This window comes from Tachypleus tridentatus, chromosome 7 (genome assembly GCF_004210375.1).
Source record: "Tachypleus tridentatus isolate NWPU-2018 chromosome 7, ASM421037v1, whole genome shotgun sequence".
Lineage (NCBI taxonomy): Eukaryota > Metazoa > Arthropoda > Merostomata > Xiphosura > Limulidae > Tachypleus > Tachypleus tridentatus.
In genome coordinates, this window is record NC_134831.1 from 63,734,851 (window position 1) to 63,751,727 (window position 16,877).

The 16,877-nt window shown below is 33.4% G+C and overlaps 1 protein-coding gene across 3 annotated transcripts in view; it reads left to right on the top strand.

The window, feature by feature from the left end:
• LOC143255831 (uncharacterized) overlaps positions 1-16,877 on the top strand; it is a 50,307-nt gene that overhangs the window by 18,033 nt on the left and 15,397 nt on the right. For all 3 annotated transcript variants that reach the window (XM_076512134.1, XM_076512131.1, XM_076512132.1), the window contains exons 6-9: positions 165-340; positions 5,144-5,217; positions 6,506-6,616; positions 15,348-15,489. In XM_076512134.1, the coding sequence (XP_076368249.1) occupies positions 165-340; positions 5,144-5,217; positions 6,506-6,616; positions 15,348-15,489 (503 nt within the window). The remainder of the gene's footprint in view (positions 1-164; positions 341-5,143; positions 5,218-6,505; positions 6,617-15,347; positions 15,490-16,877) is intronic.

Here is a 16,877-nt window from a genome sequence, read left to right on the forward strand (position 1 = left end):
AGGAAAAGTCTAGAAAAGAACATTTTATAAATTGAATACACTGCTTAAGTCCTCAGTGGAAGAAATGTGGGCATGGTTTTATTTTATTTTGTTTATTTTTTTTTTACTTTGGTATTTAGTTGTAAAACACTGACATATTGCTTATTATTTGAATACAACCTCAGCTTGTGCAAAAGGAAGAATCCATGGAAATGGAAATAACAGTGAGTAATGAAACAAGACAAGAAGCAGCAAGAATGGAAAGACTTGTCCAGTCACCAGACATCATGAACCCAGCCAAGCTAGTCTTTCATAGTGAACATTTTGGATGGCTAGGAGATGAACCTCAAAACTGGATTATGTATGTTTGAGTGCAGGACAATTAATTATAGAATCAAATTAGCTTTTAATTTATATCTAAAGTTTTAAAAGTATCATATTGGATATATTTTAATGTAAATTTAATTATCTGTTTTCCACATTTTTTTTAGCATATATAGCATTTGCAAAACATTGGTATTATATTTTAATTAGCTGTGACCTGCAAATCATTTGTAGTAGTTTTCATGAATTATCCTTATTCTGCCATTTCATTTGAGCTAAACTTTCTTCTTGGAATTATGTGTTAAATTAATAAATCTTGGTTTATCTGAGAAATTTTACATGGTCAGATCAAACAAATATGCTTATGTATATGTAACTTTATGTAATAAAACTATACATAAAGTAAACAATAAAGTAAGGTAATGGTATATGGTAATGGTGTAAAGAGTATGAAATAGCTATGAACATTCAGTGTATGACAAAGTATTATGAGATGAAAGAAAAGATTCACACAAATAAAGCATGAAACTTGTATCTTTTACCACAAATTTTATGTTTAGTTCATGATACCTTTACATAAAAAAAAATGGCTAAAATCTATTTGTAACAATTTGTGAAGTGAATTGAAGCTAAGTTATTGCAATGTGTAAAGTAAATGTAAAGCAGTAATGAAGTCAGACTTGGCTGATAAGCAGAAATATCTGAATGCATGCTCATAAATTGATAAACATGTGGTTTTTAATGAACTGTACATGCATATCTTACACCTAAATATCATAAGAAAGCTCCTATAAATTGTATTTAGTATGATTTTCATTTGTTTTAGCAAATTACATGTGGGGTAAGTGTTGTTTGTGTGAAATATGTTTCAAATAGAAAATTAAACTCTAAATCATGCCATCATGTACCATACTTGTTCTGAAAAGTTTGACTGAGCAAAAAACAGGTAAGGAGATTCTGAATTATAAAGCCAGTATACAGATGTTTTGGACAAAGGTCTTTCTAATGATATGAGGTTTGTAGCATTTGATTAAGAAATTTGTGAGAAAATTTAGTAATTTTGTTTTCAAATATTTTAATTAATTTTAGTTTATTTTTGAAAGCTGTCAGTTGTTTTCCTTTTATGTCATCAATAATGTAGTACTTTTATATTCTTATTTATGTTACTTATTATGATTTAAAATAACCTAAAACTGAGTTACATGATAATTTAAATTTAGAAATTAATTTAATGTTGATTATATGTATTCAATTTATGATACATGCCAATAAGATTAACACACACAGTTTTCGTGTTAATACAAATATATTTTAATATACAAACAACAACACAATTTACAGTCACCATTATTACAAATAATGATCTATGTAAAAGAGTTTTACAAACTCAAACAGTATTGAGCCATCTTTCTGGTATGGAACTTTCTTGGTATTTTATTGAGGGTTCAAAATGAGCAAACTCATTTTGAGTTGATGTAGGTACAATTCACTTTACAGGGAGCTACCTAGTTCTTTGCTCTTTGCTAAACATTGAGTGTTTCACTACTGAAGTTATATAATGTTCAATGTGAATCTGTTGAAGTTAAACAGTTTGTAATGTTTGAAATTTATAAACATTTATGGTCAAATATCTAAAGTTTCCTGATTAACCCTTTTACAATGGTCACTGGTCAAAGGCTAAGTCATTATGTTTATTGACTTCCATTCAAAATTTTATAGAACTACTATTTTATGAATTCGTGTCAATAAATTTGAAATCAAATTGTAGATTATAATTCAAACTTTCATGTTATATGCGAGTTTTCTTAATTTAAAAGTGAATATTAAAAGAACACATCTAAATATAGATTTTAGAGAGTCACATAGTATGTTGAATGCAGTACTGTTTAAAATTAGATGTTTGTGATATCAAAATACTAAGTCTATAATTTTGTCCAAACTAGGAACTCAAATTACTAATATTATTGAGATAGAGTATAAAATAAGAACCTTGTATCATTTTATTTTGCTAAGATGTGGATTATGTACTGACTCGAACATGGTGGCCCCATTAAACTCTTCATGTTTTTAAATGGTCCCTTATATACTCTTACCACAGTATATGACATGTGAATAATTAGTAAATAGCTTAGAATATCCCCTGTGTGGTTTTCTCAGTCATTTTAATCTGTGAAAAGGCTACCATGTTCTTTCAAGCCAAGTTTACAATAAGTTAGGTTGTGTCTAGCTTTCTCGAAGTTTCATATTTCTAAAATCAAAATGCATCTTAGTTACTAATCTTAATAAATTATAGTGGAATTCTGTGGTATCAGTATGGTTATTTATGATTTTTTGGTTATTCAACTGCATATATAAAACCTTAAAAAAATTTTCTTTCATATTCTCCATGAATGAAATTTCAAATTTGTATCCAGATTTATTCTTCTCTATTTTAAGAAAAATAAGTTTAATAATTTATTTCTTAATAGTAGTAATTTCTCTATATATGTATAATGTATATTAACTGAAATGTGACTGTATGTTACAAAATTCTAGTCCACTAAAACACATCTAAGACAGGGAAGGCTAAAGGTTAGTTTTATATTATTGGATACATAACATGAGTGCATGTGCGCTGTGTCAATGCAAGTTATGTAATGCCATCTAGGCATGACTGGGAGGTCAGTATAATAAAAATAATAAATACATATATTTTAATATATACTGTTATAATACTTAAACTAAACATTTGTATTTTTGTGTCTAATTATAAATCCATTCCAGCATGAAAAAAACAAAATTTACATTTATTTCCTAATTTTTTATGAAGATAACAAGGTTTGTAATTGATAAACCCACATAGTGTATAAAAATAAAATATAAGGTGTTAATCAAAACAAGTGTTTGAAATGTATTTGGGAGATTTTAGGTATTATGCAAATAATATTTGAGATTTTGAGGACGAAGAATAGTTTTCTTAATAATAACATGAAATCACTTTGCACTCAGACTATTTTCATAAGCAAATCTTAATAAAATATCTCATTAAAAATTCATATTTACCAAAGGTATACCAAATTTTGTGAAGACAGACATGCTGTATAAAAACTTATAGTGAAAATACTTGATATGTGCAGACGTGTAGATGAACTCGTATTTTACAGAGCCTGTAGTGAAAGGGTTAATAAGCACTAATCACAGTTATAACTTTTGAAGTTTATAGTACACAAACTGTCGCAAATTGATAATATATGCTGTCTTTTAATCCTTTATCATCTCCATCTGTATATTTGTAGATGCTAAATGTCATCTCCACCTGTATGTTTATGCATGCTATATGTCATCTCTAGCTGTATATTTACGTGTTTTAGACATAATTTTCCATGGTGTGTGTGTGTGTGTAAATATATATCTGCCACATATCTTGTGCATTATTAAAATATTCTTATATTTAGGTTTGTTTTTTTCATGATCAAAGCTACTGTAATGGATAAAATCCTTCCATAAATGATAAAGGGTTAAAAGGTATTTGCTCCAATATTTTAGTTTCTCCACACTTTCCAGCTCTAGACATATGTTTTCAAATTTTTATAAGTAATATCCCCGTGAGTTTTAATGCTATATTGCAGCTTTGGAGCTCTTACAGTGTTATTCTAACTTTTGTGGAGTCTATAGTTAATGGTTTTAGTAATTTCAAAATACTTATACTATCTTTAGTTTGTCTTAGAAAAAATATCTTAAACAGAATCTTTACATGAGGAACACTTTTGATACATATACATAGGAGCTTAACATTGATAGTAACTATTTTTTAAGCAATAGTTTCAATACAAACATTCACCCCATACACAGATAATTATTTTCCTCTTGAAGTCTTCCTTTCTGCTTGAAAAACGTACATGCCACCAGCCTTGTGAAAACAGGTTTATTTGCATCACTACATGATGACATCACATGCAGTTAAACTTCCACCAATAGAAGTTTAGCACACCTATTTGCACAAATCCTCCCTCTACATTTGCACATGAAAATCTTCATTCTTTTGTTTAGCTCAATCATTTAAAGATATGTTTGTTTTTTTAGGTAAGATGTAAAGTGAAAGTCACATGGTTGGGTCTTAGTTTTACAGTTAGATGGAATAAAAGTAGGCTTTGCATTTAGAGTAGTTGTCCGGTCGGGACGTGTACATTACAGTAACGAAAGACTGCTGGTACACACATCATAACACATGTTACACATTCAAATGCTTTTTAAAATTGTATGTATGATGTAAAATACCATGACAAATTCAGTATCAAAAATGTATGAAACAGTAAAATATTACTACCTGAAAAACTCGTTCATGGAGATAAACCACGTCATGGAGACCAATGTTGATTACTTAAGGAAACAAAATATTCCCATTGTTAGCATATAGTGTATGGTCAATCCCACTATGCATTAGTAAAAAAGTAGCCCAAGATGTTGGCAGTGGGTGGTGGTGACAAGCTGCCTTCCTTCTAGTTTTACACTGCAAAATTAGGGATGGCTAGTGCAGATAACCCTCGTGTAGCTTTGTGCAAAGTTCAAACCAAACCAAACTGTTGGTTAATAGGCTTATACAATGAGTGAATGACACTGTAAATTCTTGGTAGAATATTGCTACTATGAAAAATAGTGTTGACAGTGCATTTGGTTAAATTTGGCTATCATGTATAAAAAAAACGTTACTTTTACTGATATTCATTTATGAATAAATGATATGTCTTAGGTGTATTGATGTCAGTTAAGCTCCTAACTTGTGTGAAACACGAGCTAGCATCTTTAAAAAGTATTTTCTAACTTGATGCTTGACAGTTATAACATTGTCTGAAATTCACAGTGGTGGTGATGAAGAGTGTGACACGTCTTCAAATCATTCCAAAGTAGATGATTCGTTAGTTACGCTACTGAGTAGTAAGTACTTACAAATTTGTATGTTAAATTGTTACTACTATTGGATACTAAGTGTATGTTGATAAAGATATAAGAACATAGGTAGCTATAACTTGAAGCATAGGATTGTATATTTTTTCATGAACCAATGTACTGAATTTCATTTTGTTCTGTTATTTAAACAACTAATATATTGCAAAACAAAATATTATTTCTGAAATGTAAAGGAAAGCAGTTTATGAAATACAGTGCAAATATTAGTGTATTATGGAAGTTTTCTTCTCAAATTTTATATTATGTCTCTTTGGAAAATCAACACAAGTTTCATTAATGCTTTCCTACAGCATCCTTTTGGTACTTTTGTTGCAAATAAGCTTAGAATAAATAGGTATTAGTTTCAAAATGTGCAAATTATTGTAGTTTTAGGTCTGCTGTAGAATATATTTATAAAATTATTCTTCATTTTTATTTTCGTATTCTTCAAAAAATACTATTTATACCATACAAATAAATAATCACTGTTTTTTAAATTACATCAACTTACAAGAAATGTTAAAATGATCCTGTTAAAAATAAGTTCTTTTTTACATTTATATGAAATTTGGAGAGTGAAAAGATGATCTAACATTTAACATCTAGTCTTAGTGTAAAAATAGAGGTTGGAATTTTTTTAAATACTTTTTTCTCAAAAGAAATGCAAAATGTTTTTGCTATGGTAAGATTTCTTTATACACATAGATGACTCCATTCCTGAACTTCAGCAGCAAAATTGTGGTGATTCTTTATGGTTTCACTCTTTTGAATTCTTGTGGCTTTATTTTTGATTTAAAAGCAAAACAGTCTTTCTGTAAACATCATATGTAATTATTGTTCATTAGCTTTCTTTTAGCTTTAAAGACTGGAGTAATTTTATGACTTTTTATATATATATGTCACAGTGTGTAATAAAAACAAAACTGTTGTGAAATAAAAATTCTGCCAATGTTTTAAAAAGAAATTGGTTGAGCAGAAATTCCAAATAAGTGAAAACTAAGCCTTATTGAAACAAGATTCTCACTTACCTAGTTAAATGAGGGAATGAAACATTGATCTGAAAGTATAGTAGAAAACTGAAAATTTCAAGACATCTTCTCAAAGAATCAAAAACATAGCTACATGTACTTAAAACACACTGAAAAATATTTTTCACAGAAAAAGAAAAAATTGCTAAATGTGTGGATTATACATAGTTGACAGGCATAGGGCATATTATTTTTCATTTTTAGTTTATCAAATGTGAAACTGAGTGCTTTCATCAAATTTTTATCAGGACAGACGTCCCTGAACACTAGTGTCAACCATCTCTTGACAAGAGACAGACTTACAACTTTCAACAGTACACCACCTTCATCCATAGACTTAGAATGGGAAGATGAAGCAGGTACTTGTGAGAGAATTTGACCTCCATTTGTATCAAATAAAGTTTATTTTTTATTAGTTATTATGTTTAACATTATCAAACATTTTTCACACACTAAGTAAGTTTTGAGAGACTTAAAAGCTCTGAAACAATCTTCTACCATAAATAATTAGTGTAATGTACTTATTCTATTTTTATGCATACGTTGTAATTAATACTTATTTCACTTTTCCAGTTAACCTGTGATTTTTATAACTTTGTTGTTAGATAAATATTAACTCTCTTTCACTTAGGTTTTAAGGAGTAGTTGTCTGAAATATAATGTTGTCTGTGACTTAAAAAAAAGTTAGTATATAAGAAATAACATCTGCCACTTGGAAGAGTGTTTGGTTAGTAATGTGCAAAACACACTTTTAAAAGATAGTATTCACCAGTTGCATGGAAAATATATGTGAATAATATTGAATCTCTGAAATAAATCCTAACTGATACAGAAAAATATTGGGATTAGCTCCAAAATAAAACTTTCCTTTGTGGAACTAACCATGCTAAGTTTATGAACTCAGTTTATTGAAAAGTGAATTTATAGTACTGGATCTTTTCATGTTGATTTGGATTGAACAAAAATAGCAGAATTGCTAAGGAAAACTAAAGAAAAATTAAATTTCCATGTAGAAATCTCATAAATAAAAAACAACAAAAACATATTTGTAGATTTAAAACTATTTGGATCAAAATATGAGGATATGAACATTCATTCTTTAATACACAAACAACTTATTATTATCCTGATCTATATAATTTGATTGCTTTTGATCAAAAGTTCTTAAAAATTATACAACTATATTTTGTTACTTGGAAAATTATTAGAAAAGTTTTGTAATAGTTTATTTTTGTTCTATTTGATTTTGAGCTTTTTTTTTTAAATTGTGAGAAATTAAAACCAGTTTAAATAAACACAATTATTACAGCTGCTTTCATAAAAATGATAAAAGGCTTAATCTAACGTCAGTTTTGGCAAAGGTTTTCAACCTAGCTGGTAACAAAAATGAATCTTTACATATATCAAAAGCAGAGTTATTTGGTTTCTTGAATCTGCAAGTTGATGTGAGGAACTGGTAGAGAAATTCAGGTGGATCATCCCAAATATTAGCTATAAATGGACAAGCAACTAAACAAATATTTTGAATTCAGTGGCATTACTGTTTTTATTACTTGAACTCAGCACAAAACAAAGAGATATTTAATGCTATACAGAGGTTAGTATTTTAGTTTATCAGATGTTGATCACCATATTCAATAGAGTTGCAGAAGAGATAGTGTGCAAAGTGTGGCTACATTTGCTAGTATTATAAAACAAGACTCACATATAAGAAAAAAAAAAAAAAAAACATTCACACACATTATGGTTGTAACGTAAGGTTTTATGCTTCATTGAGTCTGTTTTTTTAGATGAGTACATGTCTAGTTAGTCAAATAAGTGTCTTGTTATCAGTACCGAGGAAGTAACAGTTTGTGCTAAACTAATCTGATTCAGTTGTCTTCAGTATATAAGTTCATTAAATACTCTTTTATTATCATACTTTTATTTTGTTAAATGGAACAAATGTTTCTCAGTTTTTGAACATTTAGAAAGTAAACAAAATTATCAAATTAACTATTGAACATAAAGATTGTTCATAAGATATAGAAAACACATTTAACATGTATTATTTTTAAAATTATATATCAATTGTCTTTATAGAAAATCTAGCAAAATTTTTAAGTCATTATGTTTATAAAATCTCAAGTATGTGGGAAATTTCCATACGTAATTGTGCAAAATCAGAAAGTTTCTTTAAATTTATTTTACTATTTATCTGATTGATAAAATAGCTTATGATTATTTGAATAAACAAAACCCTGGTAAGTTTCTGACACGTAACCTTTGTAAATATCCAGTTTACTTAATCATGTGCTATACATATATATTGGAAAATATTCTTTGGTTGTTAAAATTATGCATCCTACTTTGTATATATGCAGATGCTATGTATATTTAAATCTGGACTTTTCCTGCAGTATTTCTTCAGATATAAAGCTCATATTTCTTCATAGAACACTTTAAATGTAATTTATTTATTTTTGTGTCCTTGTTGCAAGCAAGGTTATATTTATTCCATAACAAATAATCTATTGACCTTAATGAAAAAATAGCAAACTTAAGAAGGCCAAACAGATTGAGTGTGTTGAGTATATTGTCTAAGTAAATGTAACATAGTTGTCAATTAAAAGTGTTAAGATCTCAACAAAAACCAATGATGAATACAGCCTCCATATAACAAAGCTCACTCATTCCTAAATTACAGCCACAAATTAGCCAGTTTAGTTCAGCATATAAATTATTGGGTTGAGGAATAATTTGTGAGCGTTTTTTCAAGTTAACAAAATATATTCATAAATGAAACGCTTTTGCAAAATATTTCATGTCATTTGGTAGATAATTTTTTGCTCTAATAGATAGTGTGTTTGATTTTCATATGTCTTTAATTTTTGCTTTCATTTTCAGCTCATTAAATGGAATGTCAAGTGGACAAAATCGAGCATTTTCAACACCATCTGCTTTTCGTATTTAATTTCTTGCAATTTCGTTTAAAGCAATGCATACTATATACCTAGGTATTACATGAAATAAAGTATCATAATAAATGTTTTGGGTGTAATGTGTTCATGCATTGAAGTATTGTATAGTCTTGCATGTAATGCTTGAATGAAATTATTTAAAAACGCTCACGAATTATTCCTCAACCTAATATTACCAACCTTATAACTTAAAGAAACATATTCATAGGTTAGAGCTGTTAATAAAATTTCATAGTATTAATTTCTATGAGAGATAAGCATCATCTTATTAACAGTTATGCTGTTTACAACCTAAGTTTTCTATAAAAACTGAAAACATTTAAAATCAGAAGTTTACTTTTAGAATTGTGTAACTTAAAAACTTAAAATCTTCAAAAAGCCTTACCCCTTGATGTGGATTCCTGTATGTGGTAAGGGGACCTCCCAGGGAAGGTCCTGTTCATTCACTTTACCTTCCTTTGGATCTTAACATCCACCCACGTGTTTGCTGTGCGTGGCAACCCCTGAAGGGGCGGAGAGGATCCTGGTGGTTGAGGGGTTCAACCCTAACACACCACTTTGGCCTTGAATTCATGTAGATGAGGGCAGCCTTGGGGTGGCTCCCCTTGGGTCATTTGTCTGGTCCACTTGGGCTAGGATCAACCAAGTACCAGTGTTAGATGTTCTCAACAGGTATTGTGGGCATTGTATCTGATGCTGGTGTTTGGGTATAGTGCTCACAAAACTCTGGAGTTGCTGCAGTATCCTTGTTTGACATTGTAGTGTGTCCCCTCATAGGGTTTCATGGTGGGTGGGGTCAGTGAGCACTGAAATTTCTTTTTTTATTATGGATCCTCCCAATTAAAACTTAAATAAAATAGTGAAAAAATAGTCCACAGGTAAATGATTACGTCTCAAAGATTCTTAGCAGCAATCTTCAACATCTGTAACACTTGTTGTACCTCATTTACTTGTCTTATATTTTCTTTCAGACAAACCTTTGGGGCATATGTCTTCCTTTTTCATTCAGAAGGGGCAAGTCTCTCTAGTCCCTTCAATCTGGTGACATAGTTAACTCCTCTTGCATTCAAAGGCAATTGGGGATATACCTATTGAGGTTACACCTCATGCTACTTTGAGTTATTGTCGAGAGGGATTTGAAGAACATCCTCGAGTCAGAGATTCTAGCTGGTTTCTTCACTCAAGGAGTTTCTGCAGTGAGGCATATCTCCACTTGCAAGGATGGAATTACGGTGCCGACCAATATCCTCATTCTGACATTTACATCACCACCTGCCACCATCAAGGCAGGTTATCTTAATTGCAGGGTATGGTCATACATACCAAACCCTCTCCGATATTTCTATTGTCAGTGGTTTGGTCACTCAAAGATGTCATGTCGTGGTTCCTTGATGTGTTCTTGTTGCAGTTGCAAAGACCATGATGCCTATGAGTGTGAAACAGACTCACATTGCGTCAGTTGCAATGGCTCTCATCTCTCCTACTTTTGTTCTTGCCCTAAATGGTTGGAAGGAAAAGAGGTGCAGTGTTAGAAACAATTTATAACATCACTTATCCTGAGGCTCGAAAGTTGCTGTCCACCACTTCATCTCGGACATATGCTGCTGCACTTCGTTCCACTACTACAGTGGGAGTGCAGACAGATCTCTCTGTACCTCCAAAGGAATCGTTCTCAAATCAAATGAAAAGTCTTTTGCCTCCATGGTTAAAACGTTGATGAATCAACTTCAACACCCATCTCTGTCCCTTACATACATTCTGACAAATCCCAAGATCCATTTTCTTTGGTTCCAGGTACAGGAATTTCCTCAGATACATCTTCTTCTCCCACCTCAAGATGCCAAACGATCATTCGTTCACGTTCTCAGTCACTGGAATCCTTTTCCAACAGCAAAGACCTGCCCATTCGACCCAGGGCAGTATCCATGTAGGTCAATAGACCTCCCTTGAGTAAAGACAGTAAAGAAAAAAAGATGTGGTCAGAAATAGAAGAGTTTTCTACCCAATTTGCCTGCACATAAGTAAAAATGGCCACCTTGATACAATGGAACTGTCAAGATTTACGTTTTAATCTGGATGACATCAAAACACTGATTACTTCTGACCATCCTGTATGTCTTTCCTGACAGGAAACATTTCTCAAACCTATTGATACAGTCACCTTTCAGCAGTTTTCTTTGTACAAAAATGACAGGTTGTGTGGTGGACAAGTGCATGGAGGAGTGGCACTGTTGGTTGATCAGCATGTTCCCACTCTGTCTTTGCCACTCGACACACCCTTGAAGGCTGTAGCCATCCATGTTTTCTTAGGTCATACCATCACTGTTTGTTCTCTCTGCCTGTTGTCTGGAGAGACATATGATCAATCAGACCTTGATGCTCACATTGAACAGTTGTCATCTCCCTTTTTAATCCTGAGGGACTTTAATGGACATCATCCCCCCGGGAAGTGCTGATATTGATAGGAGGGGTTGCTCTGTAGAGCGTATGCTCTTTGATCACAACTGTTCTCTTTTTCAATACTGGTTCTTCTATTTATTTTCATGCATCTAGTCAGTCCTTTACTGCTATTGATCTCTCAGTTTGCTCCCTTTCATTATTCTCCCATTTTTCATGGAGGGTTGACAATAATCCATGAGGCGGTATCATTTTCCTATAATTTTGAGATACACTGGCCATGGTTGATGCCACCTGACTCGCATGTTCTGGTGGAAGTTGGATCATGCAAAGATGCCCACTGTCACTGCTCTCGCAGAACTTGGTCCTGCCATCGTCTGTATGCCATTAACAGACAACTGTGTGGCAGCAGTAACTGACTGTATTGTACAAGCAGCTGCTCAACGTATTCCAAAAACCTTGACACGTTTTCCACGATATCCTCATCCGTGTTGGAATCCTGCCTGCCACATGGCACGGAAGGCTCAAAAGCGGGCCTGGGATACTTTTTGTAGATATCCCACACTTTTAAACCGGGTTGCTTTCCAACGGGCTCGTGCACATGCTAGGTGGGTTAGACATCAAAGCCAGAGGGAATCTTGGATTAAGTTCACAACCAGCATATCTTCTACCACCAGTTCCAAAGTCATATGGGACAATATTCGACAGGTCAGTGGGCAATATAATTCTGTCCCCCTCTTGATCATGCTCTCTGATGGCTAGGAAGTAGCTGATACCCAGAACATCACTGATACTCTAGGTGAAAGCTTTTGCTGGGTATCTAGAACTTCTGCTTCTTCCTCCACCTTTTTAGCCATCAAGACTCAAGCAGAGTGATCACCTCTTTCTTTTCGAGCTGATTGTCTCTATGACTATAATTGTCCCTTTACACTGGTGGAACTCAAACTGACCCTTTATCAGTCTGGCAGTACATCAGTTGGACCTGATGATATACACTATAAAATGCTGCACCATCTATCTCCTGCTTCTCTTGATATTCTTCTGATTGTTTTTAACTGGATCTGGCAGGAGAATATTTTCCCTGATGTCTGGCACCAGGCTATTGCCCTACCTTTCTCTAAGCCTGGGAAGGATCCCAAGATTCCTTTAAACTACTGTCCAATTGCTTTGATGAGCTGTCCCTGTAAGACCTCAGAGAGGATGGTTAACGCTCATTTTGTTTGGTTTCTCTCGCCTACCAAGTGTGGGTTGCAAAGACAGTGCTCCACTGTGGACCACCTGATTTGACTTCAAACATCAATCAAAGAAGCCTTTCTCAAACAACAACATCTTGTATCAATATTCTTTGACATTGAGAAGGTGTATGGTACAACATGGAGGTATGGCATTTTGCAAGACCTCTATATATATATGGGTTATGTGGACATTTGCCCATTTTAATTAAAAATTTTTAATGGACAGGAGATTCTGAGTTTGTGTGGATTTGACACTTTCCTGTTCTTTTCTATAGGAACTTTGAGCCCTTCAAGGCTGTGTTTTGAGTGTCACACTTTTCATCATAAAAAATTAATGCCATCACTGAACAACTCCCTCTCACTGTTGCAAACAGGTTTTATTTTGACAACTTTCACATCTCATGTCAGTCGTTGAACATGAGGTATATTGAGCGGCAGCTACAGACTGCTCTCAATTGTTTACTGAAGTGGACCACAGCAAATGGCCTTAATTTCTCTCTCTCTAAAACTGTTTGTATGCATTTTTGCTGCCAACAGGGTATTCACCCTGATCCTGAACTCCATATCAGTGAAGTTGTGCTGCCTGTGGTCCCTGAGACCACAGTTCTTGGGGCTAATCTTTGACTGTAAGCTGATCTTTATACCACACATCAAGCAGCTATGGGTCAAAAGTACAAGAGCACTGAACATCCTCCTTGTGCTCTCTTCTACCACTTGGGGAGTGGATTGATATTCTGTGCTAAAGTTATAGCGTGCTCTTATTCAATCAAAATTTGACTATGGAATACTGGTCTGTGGCTCTGCCAGAACCTCGACCTTAAAGATGCTGGACCCCATTCATCATCAAGGACTTCAGTTCTGCACTGGGGCTTTCCACACTTCCCCAGTTCAGAGCTTATACAGGGCCATACTTTTTCAGAACAGATAATTTACCATTTCTCCTTTTGGCCTTTGTATCCAGGTGCAGTTGGATGATTTGGATCTGTCCTTGGATAACATTGCTGTATCCACTGGTCAGCCCATCCCACCATGGCTTCTTGCAGTCCTCAAATGTGACCTATCGTTAAGTCATCTGAGAAAAGTAGACACTTTCAATTGGAAATACTGTCTGTTATTTGCTGAACATTTTTTAAACCATTCTTCCACTCCTATTTATGCAGATGGTTCAAAATCAGGTGACTGTGTGGGTTCTGCCATGGTTTGTTGTGGTTCAGTGGTTGTGCACAGAATTCCTTCTACAGCTTCCGTGTTCACTACTGAAGTGTACGCCATTTATCTTACCTTGGATCACATAGAAGCTAAGCAGTACTCAAACTGCACTATTTATATTGACTCACTTAGTTCTCTACTGGCACTGGAATCACTTCACATTAGTTCACACCCTGTTTTTGCTGATGTTCAAAACCAACTAGCCCATTTCTCTTTAACATCTACTTTTATCCAGTTTTTCTGGATCCCTGGCCACGTTGGTATTAATGGGAACAAGCTCACTTACACATCAGTTAAATTTATTTGCTCTGGCACTATCACTGCTGTGCCTGTTCCAAATGTGGACTTTGTTTTTGTATTCAAGGCTCGGCTCTGTGCCAGCTGGCAGTTAACTAGGAGTGAGCAATGTGAAAACAAGTTTTTCCAAATAAAACCCTATATTAGACTTTGGCCATGTTGCTTCCGTAAGGATTTAAAGAGGAAGTTGTGCTAATTAGACTAAGTATTGATCACAGTTTTTAACTTATTGTTTTCTTTTATCTTGAACTGATGCACCAATGTGTAGTCTGTGTAACACTCAAGTCACAATAAGCCACATTTTACTTTCTTGCTGTCGTTATGACTCTCAATGATGGCATCATTTTAAACATGTTCTGTCCCAAGGTTTGTCCATAACATTAAACAGTGTTATTGATGATGGTGACACTATTCACCTTGAAAATGTTTTCAGTTTTTTAAAGGCCATTAATCTTTTTAATGTCATTTAAGTTTTTTAATTTATATATTAGACCTTTTTTAGTGTGATTTTAAGAATCACTGTCCATCTCATTTGATTTGAAATTAGAAAATGGCTGTAACATCAAATAACTCAAAATCAGGACTGTAAAGGCAAACTTCAGGTGAATAATGCTGCTGTTTGAACTACCCATTAGTCGTCCTGGCGAGTTATTATTGAAATTTTGCTACACGTCTTTTAAAAGTTTTATTACTTTACTTTTTGAAAATGGCTATTACGTCAAATAACTCAGAACCAGGACTGGAAAGGCCAACTTCAGGTGACTGATGGTGGTTTTTGTACTTACCTGTTAGTCTTCCTGATTTTTTATAATAATTACAATTATGCTACAGAAAGTCCTTTACAACTTGTATTACTGTAGTTTTTCTCTTAACGTTGTAGACTAGATGTAAACATTGGTTTTATGCCATTTATGTTTTTTTTAAACTTTGTTTTGTTTTACCTTAATTTCCTTTTATGAATTTTACTAAATTTAATTTGGAATTTACTGCAGGTCTCACACCACCACCTCCAAGCCTGCTTATTCCTGATGATGATGGAATATCAGCTTTTGTGTCAGACACAACAAGCAGATCTATAAGATCAACTCCACCATCAAATGGCAATGAATTAGAATGGGATGGAGAATTTAATAGGTAGGGATTAGGCTAATTATTGTGCTATACAAAATCATATCATGTAAATAATGATGTAATTTTTTCCTACCTCAAAATATATTTCAAATAAATCCTTGAGTCACTATTGGTTGAGGCTGTCACATTTTTTCCAGTGGTGTTTTTATATGGGACTCTGAGGCTACACATACAGGCATTCCTGGACATTCTAGAGAGAATTTTGTTTCATTTTTTCCAGCACCTTCTTTTGTTTTGTCAGCTTCTCACAAGGCCAGTTTAAATTGGCTACCTTCATCTCCTTTTTTTCAGTCGGTAAAGTGAGTGTGTGATGTTTTGTACCTTTCCCCGGTTGCTTTTGAATTAATGCCTTTCTTGATTGATGACTGAAAGGTTTAAGTGTGGGAACTTAGTTCTATCTCTATTCTCTTGTATTTTAGCCTATTATTGCCAGATGGAAGCATATTTAGAATCTGAGACACTAGAGTTGCATCTGAAAATATGGCTATCTTGAATAGATCACTATTTTTTTATGATTTATCTGACCCTAACTATGGTGTTAAGATATTTATTATCACTACAGCTTTTTTCATTAGCCTATAAACAATCATTTTTATATTTCCCTATTCTCTTGGCTGGTATGTTGTTGGGTAGAGGAATGTCGTTAAAGGGCATTCATCTACTTGCTGCCACTCTCCATGAGGTTCCTTTTCCTTGAATTTTGATTTTTGTAGTCATTCTTGGTCTTTTGGAATTGGGGGTTGATATTTCCCATATACATTCATCCTTTTCATCATGGCCTTCTAGACTTTAAAAAGCTTCTTCAGGAGGTCAAAGTTCTGCCCCTATTTGAGTCTCCTAATTTCCAACATCACCTTTTTTAGTCATTGGTGTTCAGAATGGATTCTTTTCATATCTATGAAGTTTGGTGCAGATAGCCTAGCTGCTTTGTGCTGTAAAACACCAAACTAACCCATAAAGTTCTACCATTTCATTGGAGTGCTACTAGCTGTTTTAGATTTGTTGATCAAAGGAATGATGGAGAGAGTTCTTCCAGGGTTTTATTCCTATCTGTTTGTTGTACCCAAAAAGATGGGAGGTTGGCATACCATCATTGATCTTTATCATCTAAATCAATTCCTAGATCCTCCAAAGTTTACAATGGAGTAATTCCTCACTCTGTGTTGGCATTTTTTTGTCAGGATCTCACTACCATCATATTGTCCTACTAGCTTGAGTGATAACTTTGGATCAACTGTCTTGATCCAACCCAATTCTTCCATCAGAATGGATGCTTCATTGAAAAGTTTTCCATTAGATTTGTTTGCAGTTTGGAACACCAATGATCTGTACATTTGCTATTGATTGGAACAATCGACTTCAAGCATTTTGGACTCCATTATCTTACCCTC